The sequence below is a fragment of the Entelurus aequoreus genome, linkage group LG21, assembly GCF_033978785.1.
Source record: "Entelurus aequoreus isolate RoL-2023_Sb linkage group LG21, RoL_Eaeq_v1.1, whole genome shotgun sequence".
NCBI classification, from domain to species: Eukaryota; Metazoa; Chordata; class Actinopteri; order Syngnathiformes; family Syngnathidae; genus Entelurus; species Entelurus aequoreus.
In genome coordinates this window covers 36399033-36416891 of record NC_084751.1, presented here as the reverse complement: position 1 = coordinate 36416891, position 17859 = coordinate 36399033, and the positions used below count along the sequence as shown (strand labels likewise).

Below are 17859 nucleotides of genomic sequence, written 5' to 3'. Positions count from 1 at the left end.
GCAGGCGGCTGTGGCCTGCGGGCCGGTTCTAATACTAATCAAATATCATCCCGGGGGCCGTAGATAATTCATTCGTGGGCCGGATCTGACCCACGGGCCTTGACTTTGACACTCGTGTTCTAAGACAACCGGAACAGTCCAGTTGTGATGAATTCATATACAAATATCTCACTACAATATGAACAAACAAACAAACAATATATATATATATATGAAAACACAAGAGACAATCCAAATAAAAAATATGCATACATGGAGGAAAAGTTTAAAAAAAATCCTTAATTCATATATCTCTGGAGAAATTCACAAATGAATCAAAGGCTAGTTTTGATTCTGATTACAGCTGGGTTGACAACCACTTATGTCAACAACCACGTATGTCGACAACCACTTATGTCGACAACCACTTATGTCGACGTCAGGAAGCCAGTCCAAGGGGTGTCGAGATGAGTGTGTTCCAGTGAACATTATTTATTTTGTGTGTATATGTATTTAATTTTCATCGGTTAGGTCAGGGGTCGGCAACCCAAAACGTTGAAAGAGCCATATTGGACCAAAAATACAAAAAAACAAATCTGTCTGGAGCCGCAAAAAATTAAAAGCCGTTTATATGTGTTATAATGAAGGCAACACATGACATAAGTGTCTATAGTAGCTATAATAGCCTACTATCAAAATGACTAAGTGTCGCAGGCTGACGCAAATCTTCGTTGACAGAAATGTTGATATTTAATATTTATTCTACACATTTTTACAACATTAGAAACCATTAGTAAATCAAGAGGCTACTCAGAAGGTGAGATAACTCCTGGAAATTACTGGCTTTTAATGGCCAAAAGGTATACCTGTAGATGTGTGTGTCCAAGTTAAAAGGAAACGGCAGGCTGTCTTCTTTTAATAGATTTATTACAATCTTTGGCAAGTTAGGTAACGTTAGCTATGGTCTGGAACAACATGGCACACAAACAACTATCTGAAATGCGGCCAATATTACATACAGATAATGTGTCATGAGACATGCAAATATAAATTATATACCAAGAGGATTAAAGTAAAGGATATTAAATGAGCTCAAATATACCTACAAAATTAAGATTAAAGATTAAAGTACCAATGATTGTCACACACACACTAGATGTGGTGAAATGTGTCCTCTGCATTTGTCCCATCCCCTTGGGGAGCAGTGGGCAGCAGCGGCGCCGCGCCCGGGAATCATTTTGGTGATTTAACCCCCAACTCCAACCCTTTGTTGCTGAGTGCCAAGCAGGGAGGTTATGGGTCCCATTTTTATAGTCTTTGGTATGTGCATAATGATGCAATATGTACATACAGCTAGCCTAAATAGCATGTTAGCATTGATTATCTTACAGTCATGCACTGACCAAATATGCCTGATTAGCACTCCACACACGTCAATAACATCAACAAAGTGCACCTTTGTGCATTCACACACAGCATAAAACATTTGGTGGACAAAATGAGACAAAGGAGTGGAAGATTTTACATGTAAACAAACTGTTGCGTTTGTTTGTATTTTTCTATTTTCAATCATTTTTTAAAAATGCTCCAGGGAGCCACTAGGGCGACACTAAAGAGCCGCATGGGGCTCAAGAGCCGCAGGTTGGTGACCCCTGGTTAGGTCTTTGTAAACAGAAAATCATGAATTTAATAATTTGGTGTAAAACCATGGTTGATTAATAAGATTTAAACTAACACGTCTTTTTCACTAGAATTTGGTAACAATAAATAATTATCACATATCCGTTTTGAACTTGGTGTTTGATGAATTTTGGGTTTGTTTGCATTCATCTTCCTCCTGTGTTCATGCACATCCTGTCCTGTTCATGCACTAGCCAGTCACATATTAGCGAAACAGTAGTTTGTTCTCCTCCAGAAGACATTTGGAGAACAGTGACCAAGATGCAGAGAACAGCAGTTGGAATGCAAGTAAAAGATCTAATAAGAAATAGCAAATGCATAAGACACAAAACCATATGCACTGTCTGGGTAGAGCAGCACCAACCAGCAACACCCAACAGGAGACAATGATCCAGCCTTGAATAAAGGGCAGGGCTGTCATGCTTTGTAGGAGCCTGATTGGCAACCAGGAACAGGTGTGTCCCAGTTGCCAATGAGGAACAGGTGTGGGAGTAAGCGCTCAGGAACAGACGTGGGTGAAGAAACACACAAGTCCACAACCTGTCACAGAGGTCATCACAATTTGTGTAGTTTGCTGACTGAGGACCTGATATTGATTTTAATTTTTCAGACACAGACCACAAAAACACCATCCACAATTCTAAAAATAACATAATTACCTCCGCCACTGGGGTTTGTTAGTTAGTATTGTAACCCTAATATTTTGTTTCTTACCAGTATCTGAGGCTGAGGGGTTAAAAGCGGTTCACAGTTTAGTTTTTTTGGATGATACTAGTTTTGTTGTCTTCCTTGCTAAAATCACTATAACGGCAGGACAAGCACCACTCCACTTTATTCAAGCTCCACAACACAGCAACACATCCAAACACATTTCGTTTGCCTCGCGCTCTCTTTTTCTTTCTCAAACTCTCATCCATCCCCTATTCAGGGATACGGAAACAACAGGTAGAGTAGTAACTAAGGTTGTAAGGTATACCGGTATTAGTATAGTATATATAGTATATATAGTATATATATATATATATATATATATATATATATATATATATATATATATATAGTATATAGTATACTAATTAATCATATTCGGTACTGTACCGCCTCTAAAATGTACCGGTCTGCCATTGGTAGATTTACACCTAAAATCCACTGTAATGATACCAAGTACAGGAGCGTATCTAGTGGATACTACAATGATAACATCGATATTTTTTGGCATCACAACATTGTCTTTCATTTTTTTCTTTTTTTTTGTGTTATGTTTAGAAACTCAGGAAATATGTCCCTGGACACATGAGGACTTTGAATATGACCAATGTATGATCCTGTAACGACTTGGTATCGGATTTATACCCAAATTTGTGGTATCATCCAAAACTAATGTAAAGCATCCAAACAGAAGAAGAATAAGTGATTATTACATTTGAACAGAAGTGTAGACAAAACATGTTAAAAGAGAAAGTAAGCAGATATTAACAATAAATGAACAAGTAGATTAATAATCCATTTTCTACCACTTGTCCTTAATAATGTTGACAAAATAATAGAATGGAAAATGACACAATATGTTACTGCAGGCCTGGGCAATTATTTTACTCGGGGGGCCAGATTTAGATAAAAAAGTGTGTCTGGGGGCCAGTATATCTATTTTTAGGAACACTAATACAAAACCTCACAATAATGATTGAAAGCTAAAAACATTGTGACAGATCGCCTTAAAAAACGGAATGGAATTAGAAATGTTTTTACTGAATGAGACACCCAGAATGTACATGAAAATTAAAGAATGTGGGATATACAATATTAACTATGAGATAAAACACTGAATATTGACAACATATTTTACAATCAACCAAAACACAACCAAAATGCAACAAACATAGTGAAAAAAAACCCACCTACAATCTGAGATACCTCATAGTGACCATAGTAAGTAATTACATTACCATAGTAACTAATTAGATGACCATAGTAACTAGTATATGATGCAGATTCCAAGCATTGAAAGACTTAGTATAGTTGAAGACTTACGGTCATTAGAAAACATGACTGCACATCGTAATGGCAGTTACACTTTCCATCTTAACATCTAAAACAATTATTTGGGAATGTCCGGCGGGCCAGATTGAAAAGCTCAACGGGCCGCATGTGGCCCCCGGGCCTTAATTTGCCCAGGTTTGTGTTACTGCATACGTCAGCAGACTAAATTAGAAACTAAAAGACAAGTTGTTTTCTATGTTCACTATTTTATTTAAGGACTTTACAGCAATAATAAACATATGTTTAATGTACCCTGAGATTTTTTGTTAAAATAAATCCAATAATGCAATTTTTTTGTGGTCCCCTTTATATAGAAAAGTACCGAAAAGTATCGAAATAATTTTAGTACCGGTACCGGTACCAAAATATTGGTATCGTTACAACACTAACCTGGACACATGAGGACTTTGAATATGACCAATGTATGATCCTGTTACTACTTGGTATCGGATTGATACCTAAATGTGTGGTATCATCCAAAACCCTAACCCAAAAAGTGATTATTGCATTTGAACAGAAGTGTAGATAGAACATGTTAAAAGAGAAAGTAAGCAGATATTAACAGTAAATGAACAAGTTGATTAATAATTCATTTTCTACTACTTGTCCTTAATGATGCTGACAAAATAATAGACTGGAAAATGACACAATATGTTACTGCATACTGCATATGTCAGCAGACTAAATTAGTAGCCTTTGTTTGCTTACTTACTAATAAAAGACACGTCTTGTATGTTCATTATTTTATTTAAGGACAAACTTGCAATAAGAAACATATGTTTAATGTACCCTAAGATTATGTTGTTGTTAAAATATTGATGTTAAAATAAAGCCAATAATGCTATTTTTTGTGGTCCATTTATTTAGAAAAGTATCGAAAAGTATATAAAAGTATCGAAATACATCTTGGTATCGGGACAATACTAGTAGTAACTAAAGTGTAGGATAAATAAAATAAATTACTAAATTAAACGCATGCGTTACTTCAAAATAATAATAATGTGGTCCAATAATATTTAAATAATAATTACTGTATAACGACAAAATGACTGTACTTTCCATACTTAAAAAGGAATAGTAGACCCAATTAAAGGCTAAAGTTGGTTAGTTAGTTAGATCGTTAGCAACATGTGTCAAAAGGTTATCGTCAGGTTTTGTTGAAACTTTCAGAAAATCCCAGAAATTGGATAAGGAACAAGTGATTACATTAGAGGGCTCATCCCGATCATTTTTTGGATTCATGATTTGTTGAAAGGATTATTTACTATTTAGAGATCGGACCTGGCAGAGTTCTGAGCTCTACCGTAGTGCTTCTCAAGTTCTACTTGCAAATGATAATGTTTTAAGAAGGTGTTACTGACAGTAAATACATGACATGTAAATACTGTGAGTGAGATTTTTTTTGAGCCTAGAGTACATTCTTTGAACAAAATTAGCTGACACAAATGAGGCTTCTTGTTGCTTATTAATAAACAGGTGGTAATTTGAATATTTCATGTAAAATGTACACACTGGCATAAAAGGGGCTTCTTGCAACATATACGCGAATGCCAAGAGGGCTCTATCTTGCCAATATCTAAATGCTAACAAGGGGAAATTCCACTTTAATGACTGTCGTTGGCATTGACAAAAGGGTTGCTGTTTTGCATCTCAACAGTTTTTTCCCGACAATAGGGCAGAACCATCCTTGCCAAGGCGCACCCTCCTTGTGTTGAAGTATAAATAGTTGGGGTTTTGGCACCAGCTACCAGACTAAATCTGACCAGTCTATGAGCATGAGCTGATGAAGTCAACTTGGATAAAAGGCGAAAAGGACAAACTTGCTTTTATTGAAAATTTTAATTAAAAAAAAACACCTGCAGTGTGTTTGTTGTCTAGCCAGATTGTGTATTTGGTTGGAAAACATAATTTGTATTCCTGCTTTAGGAGCACTTGCATTCAGATGAGGAACTGCACCATGTTTAGATACCAGTTTCACACATGAATAAAACAAAATGTGGATTGTTACGATCACGCTTGGATTGTCAAAGATGTTTGATAATTTAATGTGTGATATTTCTACCTGAATAAATGCTTCTGATATTCCGTACATTACATGTTGTACAAGGTAATGGTCTTCATATTGCTGCATGGCAATGTTTTAACCTTCTTTATTTACAAAACCCAAAACCAGTGCAGTTGGCACATTGTGTAAATTGTAAAAATAAAAACAGAATACATTGATTTGCAAATCCTTTTCAACCTATATTCAATTGAATAGACTGCAGAGACAAGATACTCAACGTTCAAACTATAAAATGTTGTTATTTTTTTGCAAATATTAGCTCATTTGGAATTTGATGCCTGTAACATGTTTCAAAAAAGCTGGCACAAGTGGCAAAAGTTGAGGAATGCTCATCAAACACTTATTTGGAACATCCCACAGGTGACCAGGCTAATTGGGAACAGGTGGATGCCATGATTGGGTATAAAAGCAGCTTCCATGAAATGTTCAGTCATTAACAAACAAGGATGGGGGCGAGGGTCACCACTTTGTAAACACATGCGTGAGCAAATTGTCCAAAAGTTTAAGAACAACATTTCTCAACCAGCTATTGCAAGAAATTTAGGGATTTCACCATCTAAGTTCAATAATATCATCAAAAGGTTCAGAGAATCTGGACAAATCACTGCGCGTAAGCGATGATATTACAGACCTTCGATCCCTCAGCCAGTACAGTATCAAAAAGCGACATCAGTGTGTAAAGGATATCACCACATGGGCTCAGGAACACTTCAAAAAACCACTGTCAGTAACTACAGTTGGTCGCTACATCTGTAAGTGCAAGTTAAAACTCTACTAAGCAAAGCCAAAGCCATTTATCAACAACACCCATTTATGAAATGTAATATTCATCCTGCTAATCATTCTGTAATTGAGGACTACTGTATATATATATATATATATATATATATATATATATATATATATATATATATATATATATATATATATATATATATATATATATATATATATATATATATATATATATGTGTGTGTGTGTGATTTTAAAATTACATTCATTATAAGTAAGTCTGACAGAAATAGCGATACTGATCATTTTGTCTTTTGGGGGTGGCACAGCATAGCACGTAGAAGAGATTACTAATATCAATCTGATACTGAGACTGCGCTTGGTATCAATACTGTGCTGGCTCTGTCCACCCCCTAATTAAGTGTTGTTTTTCCTCTGTATTTTGTTATAAAACAGCAGGATTTGTTCAGCACATTTTTTTGCAATCCTTCTCAACAGGGATCAGGATGGATTTGTGAGCTTAAGACTCACTGAAATGCTGAAGAACTCTCAGAACACGGAAAACTTTGCCAAGGACTGAGGCTCTGCAGAATTTGTAAGAACTTTTTTATAAGTACTTACAGTGTGGACTTGTTATTGGATCATAAAGGAAACATCACTTTTGTGTAAATATTAACATGCTGTGTTCTTTCCTCTACAGAGATGGTGGACAAGGACAATGCAGTAATGTCTGTTCTTGCTAAATAATAGCATCATTAGGCAAACAGGAAGCTCATCCAGGAACAACATTCACACTTCCTTCTTGTAAAATATCGATCTGTGCAAACGATGTCAGCCTCCAACACAACCAAAGTAAAAAGGGCAAGTCCAGGCTTCAAGCTGTCAAAGAATATTAAAAAGGTAAGAGAACTAATATCCAACTAAACATGACCCAAGAATTAAGCAACAATTCCCTGAATTCTACTACCAGGATAAAATATTTCAAATAATAATAATTTGAAGACGATATGCAATTTTTCTGACTGTTTTTAATTGTATTTTAAAAGTGTATTGTATACAGGTAAGGTCTCTGTACAGCACTTTGGTGCTTTGTGTTTGTTTTGAGGTGATTTTTAAATAAAGTTGGATTGAAAATTGCAGAACTTTGTTAAAATATACAAATATAATAATCCTCACTTTTAATTTCCACGGCTTTACACGTGAAAGACATATTTAATACTAGATGAGGCAATTCCTGAAGGAATTGTGTGTGAATGCTCCATTGCTGAAGTTGAACTGACATCCTGGAATTCTTTTAGAATTGTTGAAGTAGAGCACAGAATTCCTGAACAGGCTGAACATTTTTAAGTTGGAACAGTTTGAATTAGATGAAAAATGTGGGAGTTGTGGAACTTTGAAGAATGTCCCATTGATTTTAATGGGAATTTCCCAAAAAGTTGGGAATTTTGGGAAAAGTGGGAAATTTAGGGAAAATAGTAAAAAAAAACTTGAATGGTCTGAATGAGTTGAAATGATTAGTGTTGGAATCTTTCCAAATTGGTCGAGAAATGTTGAAGTAGTAACATGTTGAATTGAGAAATGGTATTTAGGAATTTCGGGAAAACCGGGAATTTTCTTCAAAAAACAACTTCGGTTTTTGTCCTGATTAAGAGGAATGTTTTGACAGTGAAACGGTTGAAATGCGTTGAAAAATGTGTGAAGGAGTAGTCGCCAGAAAAAAGGATGGAAATAGGGCTTTGGAAAACCAAGAATTCTGGAAAATCCTGGAATTCTTTGGAACTTGGAAAAAGGGTAGTTTGAATTTCCAGAATGGTGGAGTGTGTTGAAAGTGGAATGGTTGGAATTTTTTAATTTGGTCAAAAAATCTTGAAGTAGTAACATTTTGAATTGAGAAATTGTATTGAGGAATTCCTGGAATTTCGGGAAAACCGGGAATTTTTCCAGTTCAAAAAACAACTTTGTTTTTTGTCCGGATTAACAGGAATGTTTTGACGGTGGAACGGTTCATAATGCATTGAAAACTGAGGAAGGAGTAGTCGCCAGAAAAAAAGGTGGAAATAGGGCTTTGGAAAACCAGGAATTCTATAAAATCCTGGAATGTTTTTTGAACTTGGAAAAAGGGTTGTTTGAATTTCCAGAATGGTGGAATGTGTTGAAGGTGGAATGGTTTGAATTGGTCGAAAAATGTGGAAATGGTGGAAGTTTGAAAAATGGCCAATTAATTTTGAATGGGAAAAATGTCCCGGAAAACCTGGAATTCTGAGAAATCTGAGAACTTTTGGAATTTGTCAAGGGAAAGCCTGCGATTCCCGAATAGGCTGAACAGCTTGAAGTTGGAACCGTTTGAATCAGATGAAAAATGTGGAAGGTACAGCACGCCAAAATCTGGAGAAGAAGAAGAAGAAGAAGAAAAAAACATATGTGTGAATGCTCTGGAGCATTCATACAATAAATACATTTATTTTGGTGTAGAAAACCATATGTGTGAATGCTCCAAAGCATTCACACAATTACAGTATATGTTGCTTAATGCTGACAACAATAAACATGTTGAACTGTCAAGACTGCAATAATACACATCTTTAACTAGACACTGGCAATCAAGGCTGAGTACAGCAGTGTTTTTCAACCTTTTTTGAGCCAAGGCACATTTTCTGCGTTGAAAAAATCCGGAGGCACACCACCAGCAGAAATCATTAAAAAACGAAACTCAGTTGACAGTAAAAAGTCGTTGTCGCAATTGTTGGCTATGACTTTAAACCATAACCAACCATGCATCAATGTAGCTCTTGTCTCAAAGTAGGTGTACTGTCACAACCTGTCACATTACGCCGTGACTTATTTTGAGTTGTTTTCCTGTGTGTAGTGTTTTAGTTCTTGTCTTGCGCTCCTATTTTGGTGGCTTTTTCTCTTTTTTTTGGTATTTTCCCATAGCAGTTTCATGTCTTCCTTTGAGCGATATTTCCCGCATCTACTTTGTTTTACCAATCAAGAATATATCAGTTGTTTTTATCCTTCTTTGTTGTACTTTGTGGACGCCGTCTTTGCCAGTAAGTCTTTGCTGTCCTCCAGCATTCTGTTTTTGTTTACTTTGTAGCCAGTTCAGTTTTAATTTTTTTCTGCATCGCCTTCCCTAAGCTTCAATGCCTTTTTTTAGCGGCACTCACCTTTTTTTTTTGGTTTAAGCATTAGACATCTTTTTACCTGTACAGTGCCTCCCGCTGTTTCCGACATCTACAAAGCAATTACCTTGCGGCTGCCACCTACTGATATGAAAGAGTATTGCACGGTTATTCTGCCGAGCTCTAGACAGCACCGACAGTCAACAACAACACATAATTTGCAGACTATAATTACTGGTTTGCAAAAAATATCTTCAACCCAAATAGGTGAAACTGGATAATCTCCCACGGCACACCAGACTGTATCTCACGCCACACTAGTGGTTGAAAAACACTAGAGTACAGTATGATCATATTGTGCTAAATTGTGCATAATAACTTCCTGCTTAAATGCAGATTAAAATGATTTTCACATGTTTCTATTGTTGTGCTTCTTTCAGCCCACAGCTGCTACTCTGAAAGGTGCCATCCAGCTGGCCATTAGCTATGCTGTGGGAAACCTCAGCTCCAAACCTGACAGAGATGTTCTCATGCAAGACTTTTCTCTGGTGGAGAGTGTCTTCTTGCCAAGGTCCCATTTCAAGTACCTTCACTTTAGTGGGTAGACAACAACAAAAATATATTTTTTTCTTGTCTACAGCGAAGGCAGCAGTTTGACTCCAGCACATCACTACTCAGACTTCCACCTGAAAACATACGCACCACTGGCATTCCGCTACTTCAGAGAGCTTTTCGGAATCAAAGCAGACGACTACTTGGTGCGTTGTGTGTGTTACTGCGATCATGACATTATCACACATGAGGTTTTTTGTGATTTTCAGTACTCCATGTGTAAGGAGCCTCTAATCGAGCTGACCAACCCTGGTGCCAGCAGCTCCTGGTTCTACCTTACCAGTGATGATGAGTTCATCATCAAGACTGTGCAGCCTAAAGAAGCAGAGTTCCTACAGAAGCTTCTTGCTGGATACTACATGGTGACAATTATTTACCTGCTTTATGTATTCCCTTGCATCGTGAAACACACAAAAACGTTAATTTGTACGCAATATGAACATAAGTACAGTAGTGCCTCAACTTACCGGCACATTTCGTTCCACGACTGAGCTCGTAACATTAATCCCAAATCAACGTTACCCTTTGAAATGAATTGAAATCAATTCAATTCAAAACATCGGGATTAGTAATAAGATGTAAAAAAACATCGGGATTATTAATACGATGTAAAATATGGTTGTATGTAAAGTATGTTTGCTTAGGTCCCTTTTTCCAGGAACACTACTACAAAAACTCAAACAATAACGTCCGATAGAATTCTAAAAACGAGAGACCACCTCAAAAAATGGAATGGAATTTTACAGTTGATTTTTTACTGAAATAGACATTTACATGAAAATAAAGAATGTGTGATATGCAATATTAGCTATAAATGATAAAACATTGAATATTAAGAGCTTATGAACTTCGCTCCCTTTTACTTCCTGGAGCATTTTCTTTATAGTTAAGTCAAACTTAATCACGATTAATCGCAGATAGATTTAAATTTTCATCATTAATAAGTGTATACCCAAGACCGATCATTTTTAAGTTTTAACACCATGACTGGACAATTAACTTGCTTTAATGAAATGTGTTTTTAAACATTATGCTTTTTTTAAACAGCTCAAACGAAAAGGACAAACACGCCTTTAATGAAAATTTTAAAAAAAAACATACATCTGCAGTGCGTTTGTTGTCTTGCCAGATTTTGTATTTTGTTGGAAAACAGAATTTGTATTCCTGCTTTAGGAGCACTTGCATTCAGATGGGGAACTACACCATGTTTAGATATTAGTTTCACACATTAATAAAACAAAATGTGGATTGTTACGATCAAGCTTGGATTGTCAAAGATGTTTGGTAATGTAATGTGGGATATTTCTACCTGAATAAATGCTTTTGATATTCTGTACATTACATGTTGTACAAGGTAATGGTCTTCATATTGCTGCATGGCAATGTTTTAACCTTCGGTATTTATTAATGAAGTGTAATATTCAGCCTGCTAATCATTCTGTAATTGAGGACTACTGTATATATATATATATATATATATATATATATATATATATATATATATATACCGTTCAAAAGTTTGGGGTCACCCAAACAATTTTGTGGAATAGCCTTCATTTCTAAGAACAAGAATAGACTGTCGAGTTTCAGATGAAAGTTCTCTTTTTCTGGCCATTTTGAGCGTTTAATTGACCCCACAAATGTGATGCTCCAGAAACTCAATCTGCTCAAAGGAAGGTCAGTTTTGTAGCTTCTGTAACGAGCTAAACTGTTTTCAGATGTGTGAACATGATTGCACAAGGGTTTTCTAATCATCAATTAGCCTTCTGAGCCAATGAGCAAACACATTGTACCATTAGAACACTGGAGTGATAGTTGCTGGAAATGGGCCTCTATACACCTATGTAGATATTGCACCAAAAACCAGACATTTGCAGCTAGAATAGTCATTTACCACATTAGCAATGTATGGAGTGTATTTCTTTAAAGTTAAGACTAGTTTAAAGTTATCTTCATTGAAAAGTACAGTGCTTTTCCTTCAAAAATAAGGACATTTCAATGTGACCCCAAACTTTTTAACGGTAGTATATATATATATATATATATATATATATATATATATATTATTTAAATAATACATTAATATTAATTGTTAGAGATAAAACATTTTAATAATTGCATTGTCGGACAGAAATAGTGATACTGATCATTTTGACTTTTGGGAATGGCACAGCATAGCACATAGAAGAGATTACTAGTATCAATCTGATACTGATACTCCTCCGCTTGGTATCAATACTGTGGTGGCTCTGTCCACCCCCTAATTAAGTGTTGTTTTTAAAATGTAAAATATGCTGTACAGTATGTTTGCTTAGGTCCCCTTTGCCAGGAACACTACTATAAATACTCAAACAATAACGTCTGATAGAATGCAAAAACGAGAGACCACCTAAAAAATTGAATGGAATTTTACAGGTTTTTTTTTTACTGAAATAGACATTTACATGAAAATAAAGAATGTGTGATATACAATATTAGCTATAAATGATAAAACATTGAATATTAAGAACATATGAACTTCGCTCCCTTTTACTTCCTGGACCATCTCCTCGATCGACATCTTTTACAATCAAGCAAAGCGCAACAATAATGCAAAAAAAGACGGCTTTGTTGTATAAATCTGCGCTGGTTGCTCAGCAAACCAACTCTGTTCATTCTTGACCTTGTGGTGTTTATTACTTTCATGTCACAGAGCTGTTATTTAAAAAAAGCTAATAATTTTTGGATTGTGCAAGATTTTTTTTCTTCCAAACTGAATTCATGTCTTATGTCAAATTATGTTTGCTTTGTCAACTGTAGAACCTGAACCAGAACCCAAGAACTTTGTTGCCAAAGTTTTATGGCCTTTACTGCATCCAGTGGGCTGGTTTCACTGTCCGTGTGGTCGTGATGAATAACGTGCTGCCACGCGCCATCGAGATGCACTACAAGTACGACCTGAAGGGTTCGTCGTACAAACGCCGCGCCTCACAAAAAGAACGCATTAAGTCTTCGCCCACATTCAAAGACTTGGACTTCCAGGAGATACACGAAGGCTTGTTCTTTGATGCGGAGACCTACAACGCCCTAATGAAGACTCTGCAGAGAGATTGCAGGGTATGTTACTTTAATATTTTCATGTTTACTAAGCTTTATTCTATTTCACTGGTGTGACGTAACCGGTGCCACTTAATGGAGGATTAAGACCTGGTAGACGTAACCACCGAATGATCAGAAGCATCTGACTTGGTATTAGGTGAGAGTTCTCAAAGAAGTCTTTGTTCAGTTCTGTGATATCCCGACGTGGCCTGAAGGATTGGTGTGAGCTTGTACTTGTACTTTGGTACGTACTTAATACGCCTTCATGTGGACCTGCTCATGTCAGGCCAGAAGGTATTACAAAGTTCTGAATTACAGACTGTTGAGTTGAGTTTGAGTTTATTTCGAACATGCATGCATACAACATAAAACTATTTCCAGTTTCTCTATTCAACATATTCGAAAAGGAGTAGGAAGAAGCAGAGCGTATTTAATCTCATCCTTAAACTAACTCTTTTGTTCACTTCCTGTTCTCAATTTATACACAATATTCTCCATAAGTAATAACATTAAAAATAACTACCGGTAATTAGTGAAGTAAGTTATATTTCACAAGGTGAGATAAATAAGATTATCTAGAAAATGAATGGATGGATGAAATAAATGCAGAATGTTTATCATGGTTCTTTTTCTTTGTACTTTGTAAACACTTTAGGTTTGAAGAGTTTCTTGAAGTGGATCATATTAGTACATTGTTTGATTGCTTTGCTTAATCCATTCCATAATTTAATTCCACATACATATATACTGAAGGTCTTAAGTGTTGTACGTGCGTACAAATGTTTTCAACATTTTTCTCCCAAGATTATATTTCTCCTCTTTTGTTGAGAATAATAGTTTTACATTCTTGGGTAGTAGATTGTAGTTTTCTTTGTGCATAATTTTAGCTGTTTGCAAATTCACTATGTTGTGGAAATTTAGTATTTTTGGCTCAATGAATAAAGGGTTGGTATGTTCTCTATATCCAACATTGTGTATTATTCTAACTGATCTTTTTTGTAACACAGTTAATGAATGAAGTGTACTTTTGTAGTTATTTCTCATATTTCTGCACAATAACTCAGATATGCTAACACTAGTGAGCAGTAGAGAATATGGAGTGATTTTTGGTCTGTTTTGCTTTATTCATTATTGACGTCATTCTTTCCACTTTATGTTGTATATTGTTTATATGAGTTTTCCCGTTCATTTTATCATCAATCATTATACATATAAATTTGGTTTAATTTACTCTATTCCATCTATTTGTATTTGTGTTTGACTTTCCCTTCTACTGTTACCGAATAGCATTATTTCAGTTTTACTGAGTTTTAAGGATAGTCTGTTTTTGTCAAACCATCTTCATTTCTTCTGTTATTATTTGTATTAGCTTCTGTGTGTTCTCTCCTGAACAAAACGCTGTGGTATCGTCCGCTGTGGGGAAACAAACACAACATTCACATTAATGAATAACAAAGTCTTTGTTCTTGTAGGTTCTAGAGAGCTTCAAGATCATGGACTACAGTCTTTTGCTGGGAATCCACGTTTTGGATAAGAAAGTGTTCAGTAGGGAGAGCAGACTCGACAGTAGGAAAGGTCAAAAAGTCCTCTACTCCACCGCCCTGGAGTCCATCCAGGGGACCGTGAAAGACCCAGCAATAGTGAAAGATGACGACACGTGAGCGGTTTTTAATAAATTAATTTTCCTCTTATGGTAATATGATTTACAGGAGGAGAAAAAAAATGTAAACAGATTTTAGATTTACTTATTTCGCTTCATTCCATAAGCAAATTATGTTGAATATACTTTTCTTTTCAGATTGGGTGGAATTCCTGCCAAACATAGAGATGAAAAACTCCTCATCTTTCTGGGAATAATTGACATCCTTCAGTCCTACAGGTTGACAAGTTAAAAGTTACATACTATAGTATACATCAATACACTACTGCACTATTGTAGTGTACTTTATATCAGTACTCCAGTACATTTTTAACACTGTAGCATGCATCGGTGCCCTTGTATATTTTAATACTGTACTATATATATATATATATATATATATATATATATATATATATACTGCATATATATATAATTTTAATACTGTAGAATATATCAATATTTTATAATAACATACTTTGGCAGTATATTTTTGATTTTTGTGTGTAAATGGTGAGATAATCATATGTTTATTGTCAGGTTTATTAAGAAGGTGGAACATTCCTGGAAAGCCCTTCTACATGATGGGGTAAGAAACATTACATTTGTATTTTGTATTGTATTTTCAATGTGTTTTGTGTATTTTTTGTTTTCTGTATTTTCTGTTGTTTTGTGGAGTTTGTGTATTTTGCGTAAAATGTATATTTTGTTTGTTGTGTGTGTTTTCTGTAGTTTGTGTATTGTGTGTGTTTATTGTAACATTTTTATTGCGTGTATAAAAGTTTAAGTCCCAACGATTGTCACACACACACTAGGGGTGGTGAAATTATCCTCTGCATTTGACCCATCCCCATGTTCACCCCCTGGGAGGTGAGGGGAGCAGTGAGTAGCAGCGGTGGCCGCGCTCAGGAATCATTTGGTGATTTAACTCCCAATTCCAACGGGTCCCATTTTTATAGTCTTTGGTATGACTCGGCCGGGGTTTGAAGTCACAACCTTCAAGGCTCAGGGCGGACACTCTAACCACAAGGCCACTGAGCAGCTGTATAACATATAAAATAACATGTATTTTATGTTTTTTGTGTTATGTGTATTTTGTTTATTCTGTGTGTTTTGTTTATTTTTTATTTTGTGTTTTGTGTGTGTATATTTGACAAGTCTGTTTTGATTTTCAGGACACGGTTTCGGTTCACAGGCCCAGTTTTTATGCCGACAGGTTTCTGAAGTTCATGGGGACGGTGGTATTCAAACGCATGCAAAGTAAGTCATTTTGCTTTCTTTGAAATGACTAAAAACATTCTAACATTTACGTTGTTAATGGAGTGAGTTTTGTTTACCAGCATTGAGAGGAACGTCTTCGAGGAGGAAGAAGAATTATTTTGTTACTGCTCGCTCAGCCTCTCAGGAGTTACTCTCGCCTCACAATGTGCAACAGAAAGAAGAGAAGAAAGCTCAAAGCATGGACAACATCATTGGTAATTATTTGCATAAACTAACAATGACATTTGCTTTTATTATTCGTACGCTTATTGTAAAAATTTAAATGTAATTGTTATTTGTTATCTACAGTGGTGTCTGGACATACAAGTCTAATTGTTTTGTAACCCAAAATAGCCATATATAAAATCATTGTTTATCATTGAAATGACATCAAATCTATTAAGTCGATGCTTCAGCCCCCAAAACCTCACAACTTTAACATGTAACATGTCTTTTAAAAAGAAAAACAAACTCTTAGATAGTACATTTTGTATGAAAAACATTGCAATAGTATGTACAAACAAGTACAGTAGTTTTATAAAGTCATGTAATAATAATGTACAATATGTACACTGCCGTTCAAAAGTTTGGGGTCACCCAAACAATTTTGTGGAATAGCCTTCATTTCTAAGAACAAGAATAGACTGTCGAGTTTCAGATGAAAGTTCTCTTTTTCTGGCCATTTTGAGCGTTTAATTGACCCCACAAATGTGATGCTCCAGAAACTCAATCTACTCAAAGGAAGGTCAGTTTTGTAGCTTCTGTAACGAGCTAAACTGTTTTCAGATGTGTGAACATGATTGCACAAGGGTTTTCTAATCATCAATTAGCCTTCTGAGCCAATGAGCAAACACATTGTACCATTAGAACACTGGAGTGATAGTTGCTGGAAATGGGCCTCTATACACCTATGTAGATATTGCACCAAAAACCAGACATTTGCAGCTAGAATAGTCATTTACCACATTAGCAATGTATGGAGTGTATTTCTTTAAAGTTAAGACTACCGTATTTCCTTGAATAGCCGCAGGGGCGCTAATTAATTTAAAACCTCTTCTCACTCCTGCGGTTACCAAAACCATGCGGAATGAGCAAGCATGCTCTAATTATTTTAAAACCTCTTCTCACTCCGGCGCATACCTTATCATGAAAAGCACATTTAATAAAAAAAAACGTTATTATGATCTTACCTTTACTTGTAAATGGGTCCATGTGCAGCTGCTTCTGATCAAAGGCAGTCTTTCTCATCTTTCTTCAATTTTAAAAGTCTCTGGAGATATTCCTTTAATTATTACCTCCTGCTTCGATTGAAAGTCCAGTTTAGAAAACGGTTTTATTTTAGATATGTAATCCTCCATGGTAAAAGTGCAAGCAAACAATTGCTGCATGCTTGCTGCTTGTTGTCTTCTTCTGCAGTACCTGTCTCCTGCAGTACTGGTAGTCGCAAGAAGGATCACTAGCGCCCTCTACCACCAGGAGGCGGGAGTCATTTAATGACTCATATTTGACCCGGCGGAAGTGCCAAGCATGCGCTAATTATTTTGCGAAACGAATTTGACCCGGCTGTAATTCTAGGCAGGCGAATACTATATTCCCGGCGCCAATTCAAGGAAATACGGTAGTTTAAAGTTATCTTCATTGAAAAGTACAG

General features: G+C 35.8%; 1 protein-coding gene across 3 annotated transcripts in view; it reads left to right on the top strand.

Annotated features, from left to right (window-relative positions):
• Window positions 1–17859, top strand: part of LOC133638716 (phosphatidylinositol 4-phosphate 5-kinase type-1 beta-like) — a 46051-nt gene that overhangs the window by 15902 nt on the left and 12290 nt on the right. For all 3 annotated transcript variants that reach the window (XM_062031601.1, XM_062031599.1, XM_062031600.1), the window contains exons 2-12: window positions 6996–7092; window positions 7198–7397; window positions 10060–10190; window positions 10260–10377; window positions 10441–10593; window positions 13031–13327; window positions 14782–14966; window positions 15108–15188; window positions 15489–15537; window positions 16124–16208; window positions 16289–16423. In XM_062031601.1, coding sequence (XP_061887585.1) covers window positions 7326–7397; window positions 10060–10190; window positions 10260–10377; window positions 10441–10593; window positions 13031–13327; window positions 14782–14966; window positions 15108–15188; window positions 15489–15537; window positions 16124–16208; window positions 16289–16423 — 1306 coding nt within the window. In that variant the 5' untranslated portion in view covers window positions 6996–7092; window positions 7198–7325. The remainder of the gene's footprint in view (window positions 1–6995; window positions 7093–7197; window positions 7398–10059; window positions 10191–10259; window positions 10378–10440; window positions 10594–13030; window positions 13328–14781; window positions 14967–15107; window positions 15189–15488; window positions 15538–16123; window positions 16209–16288; window positions 16424–17859) is intronic.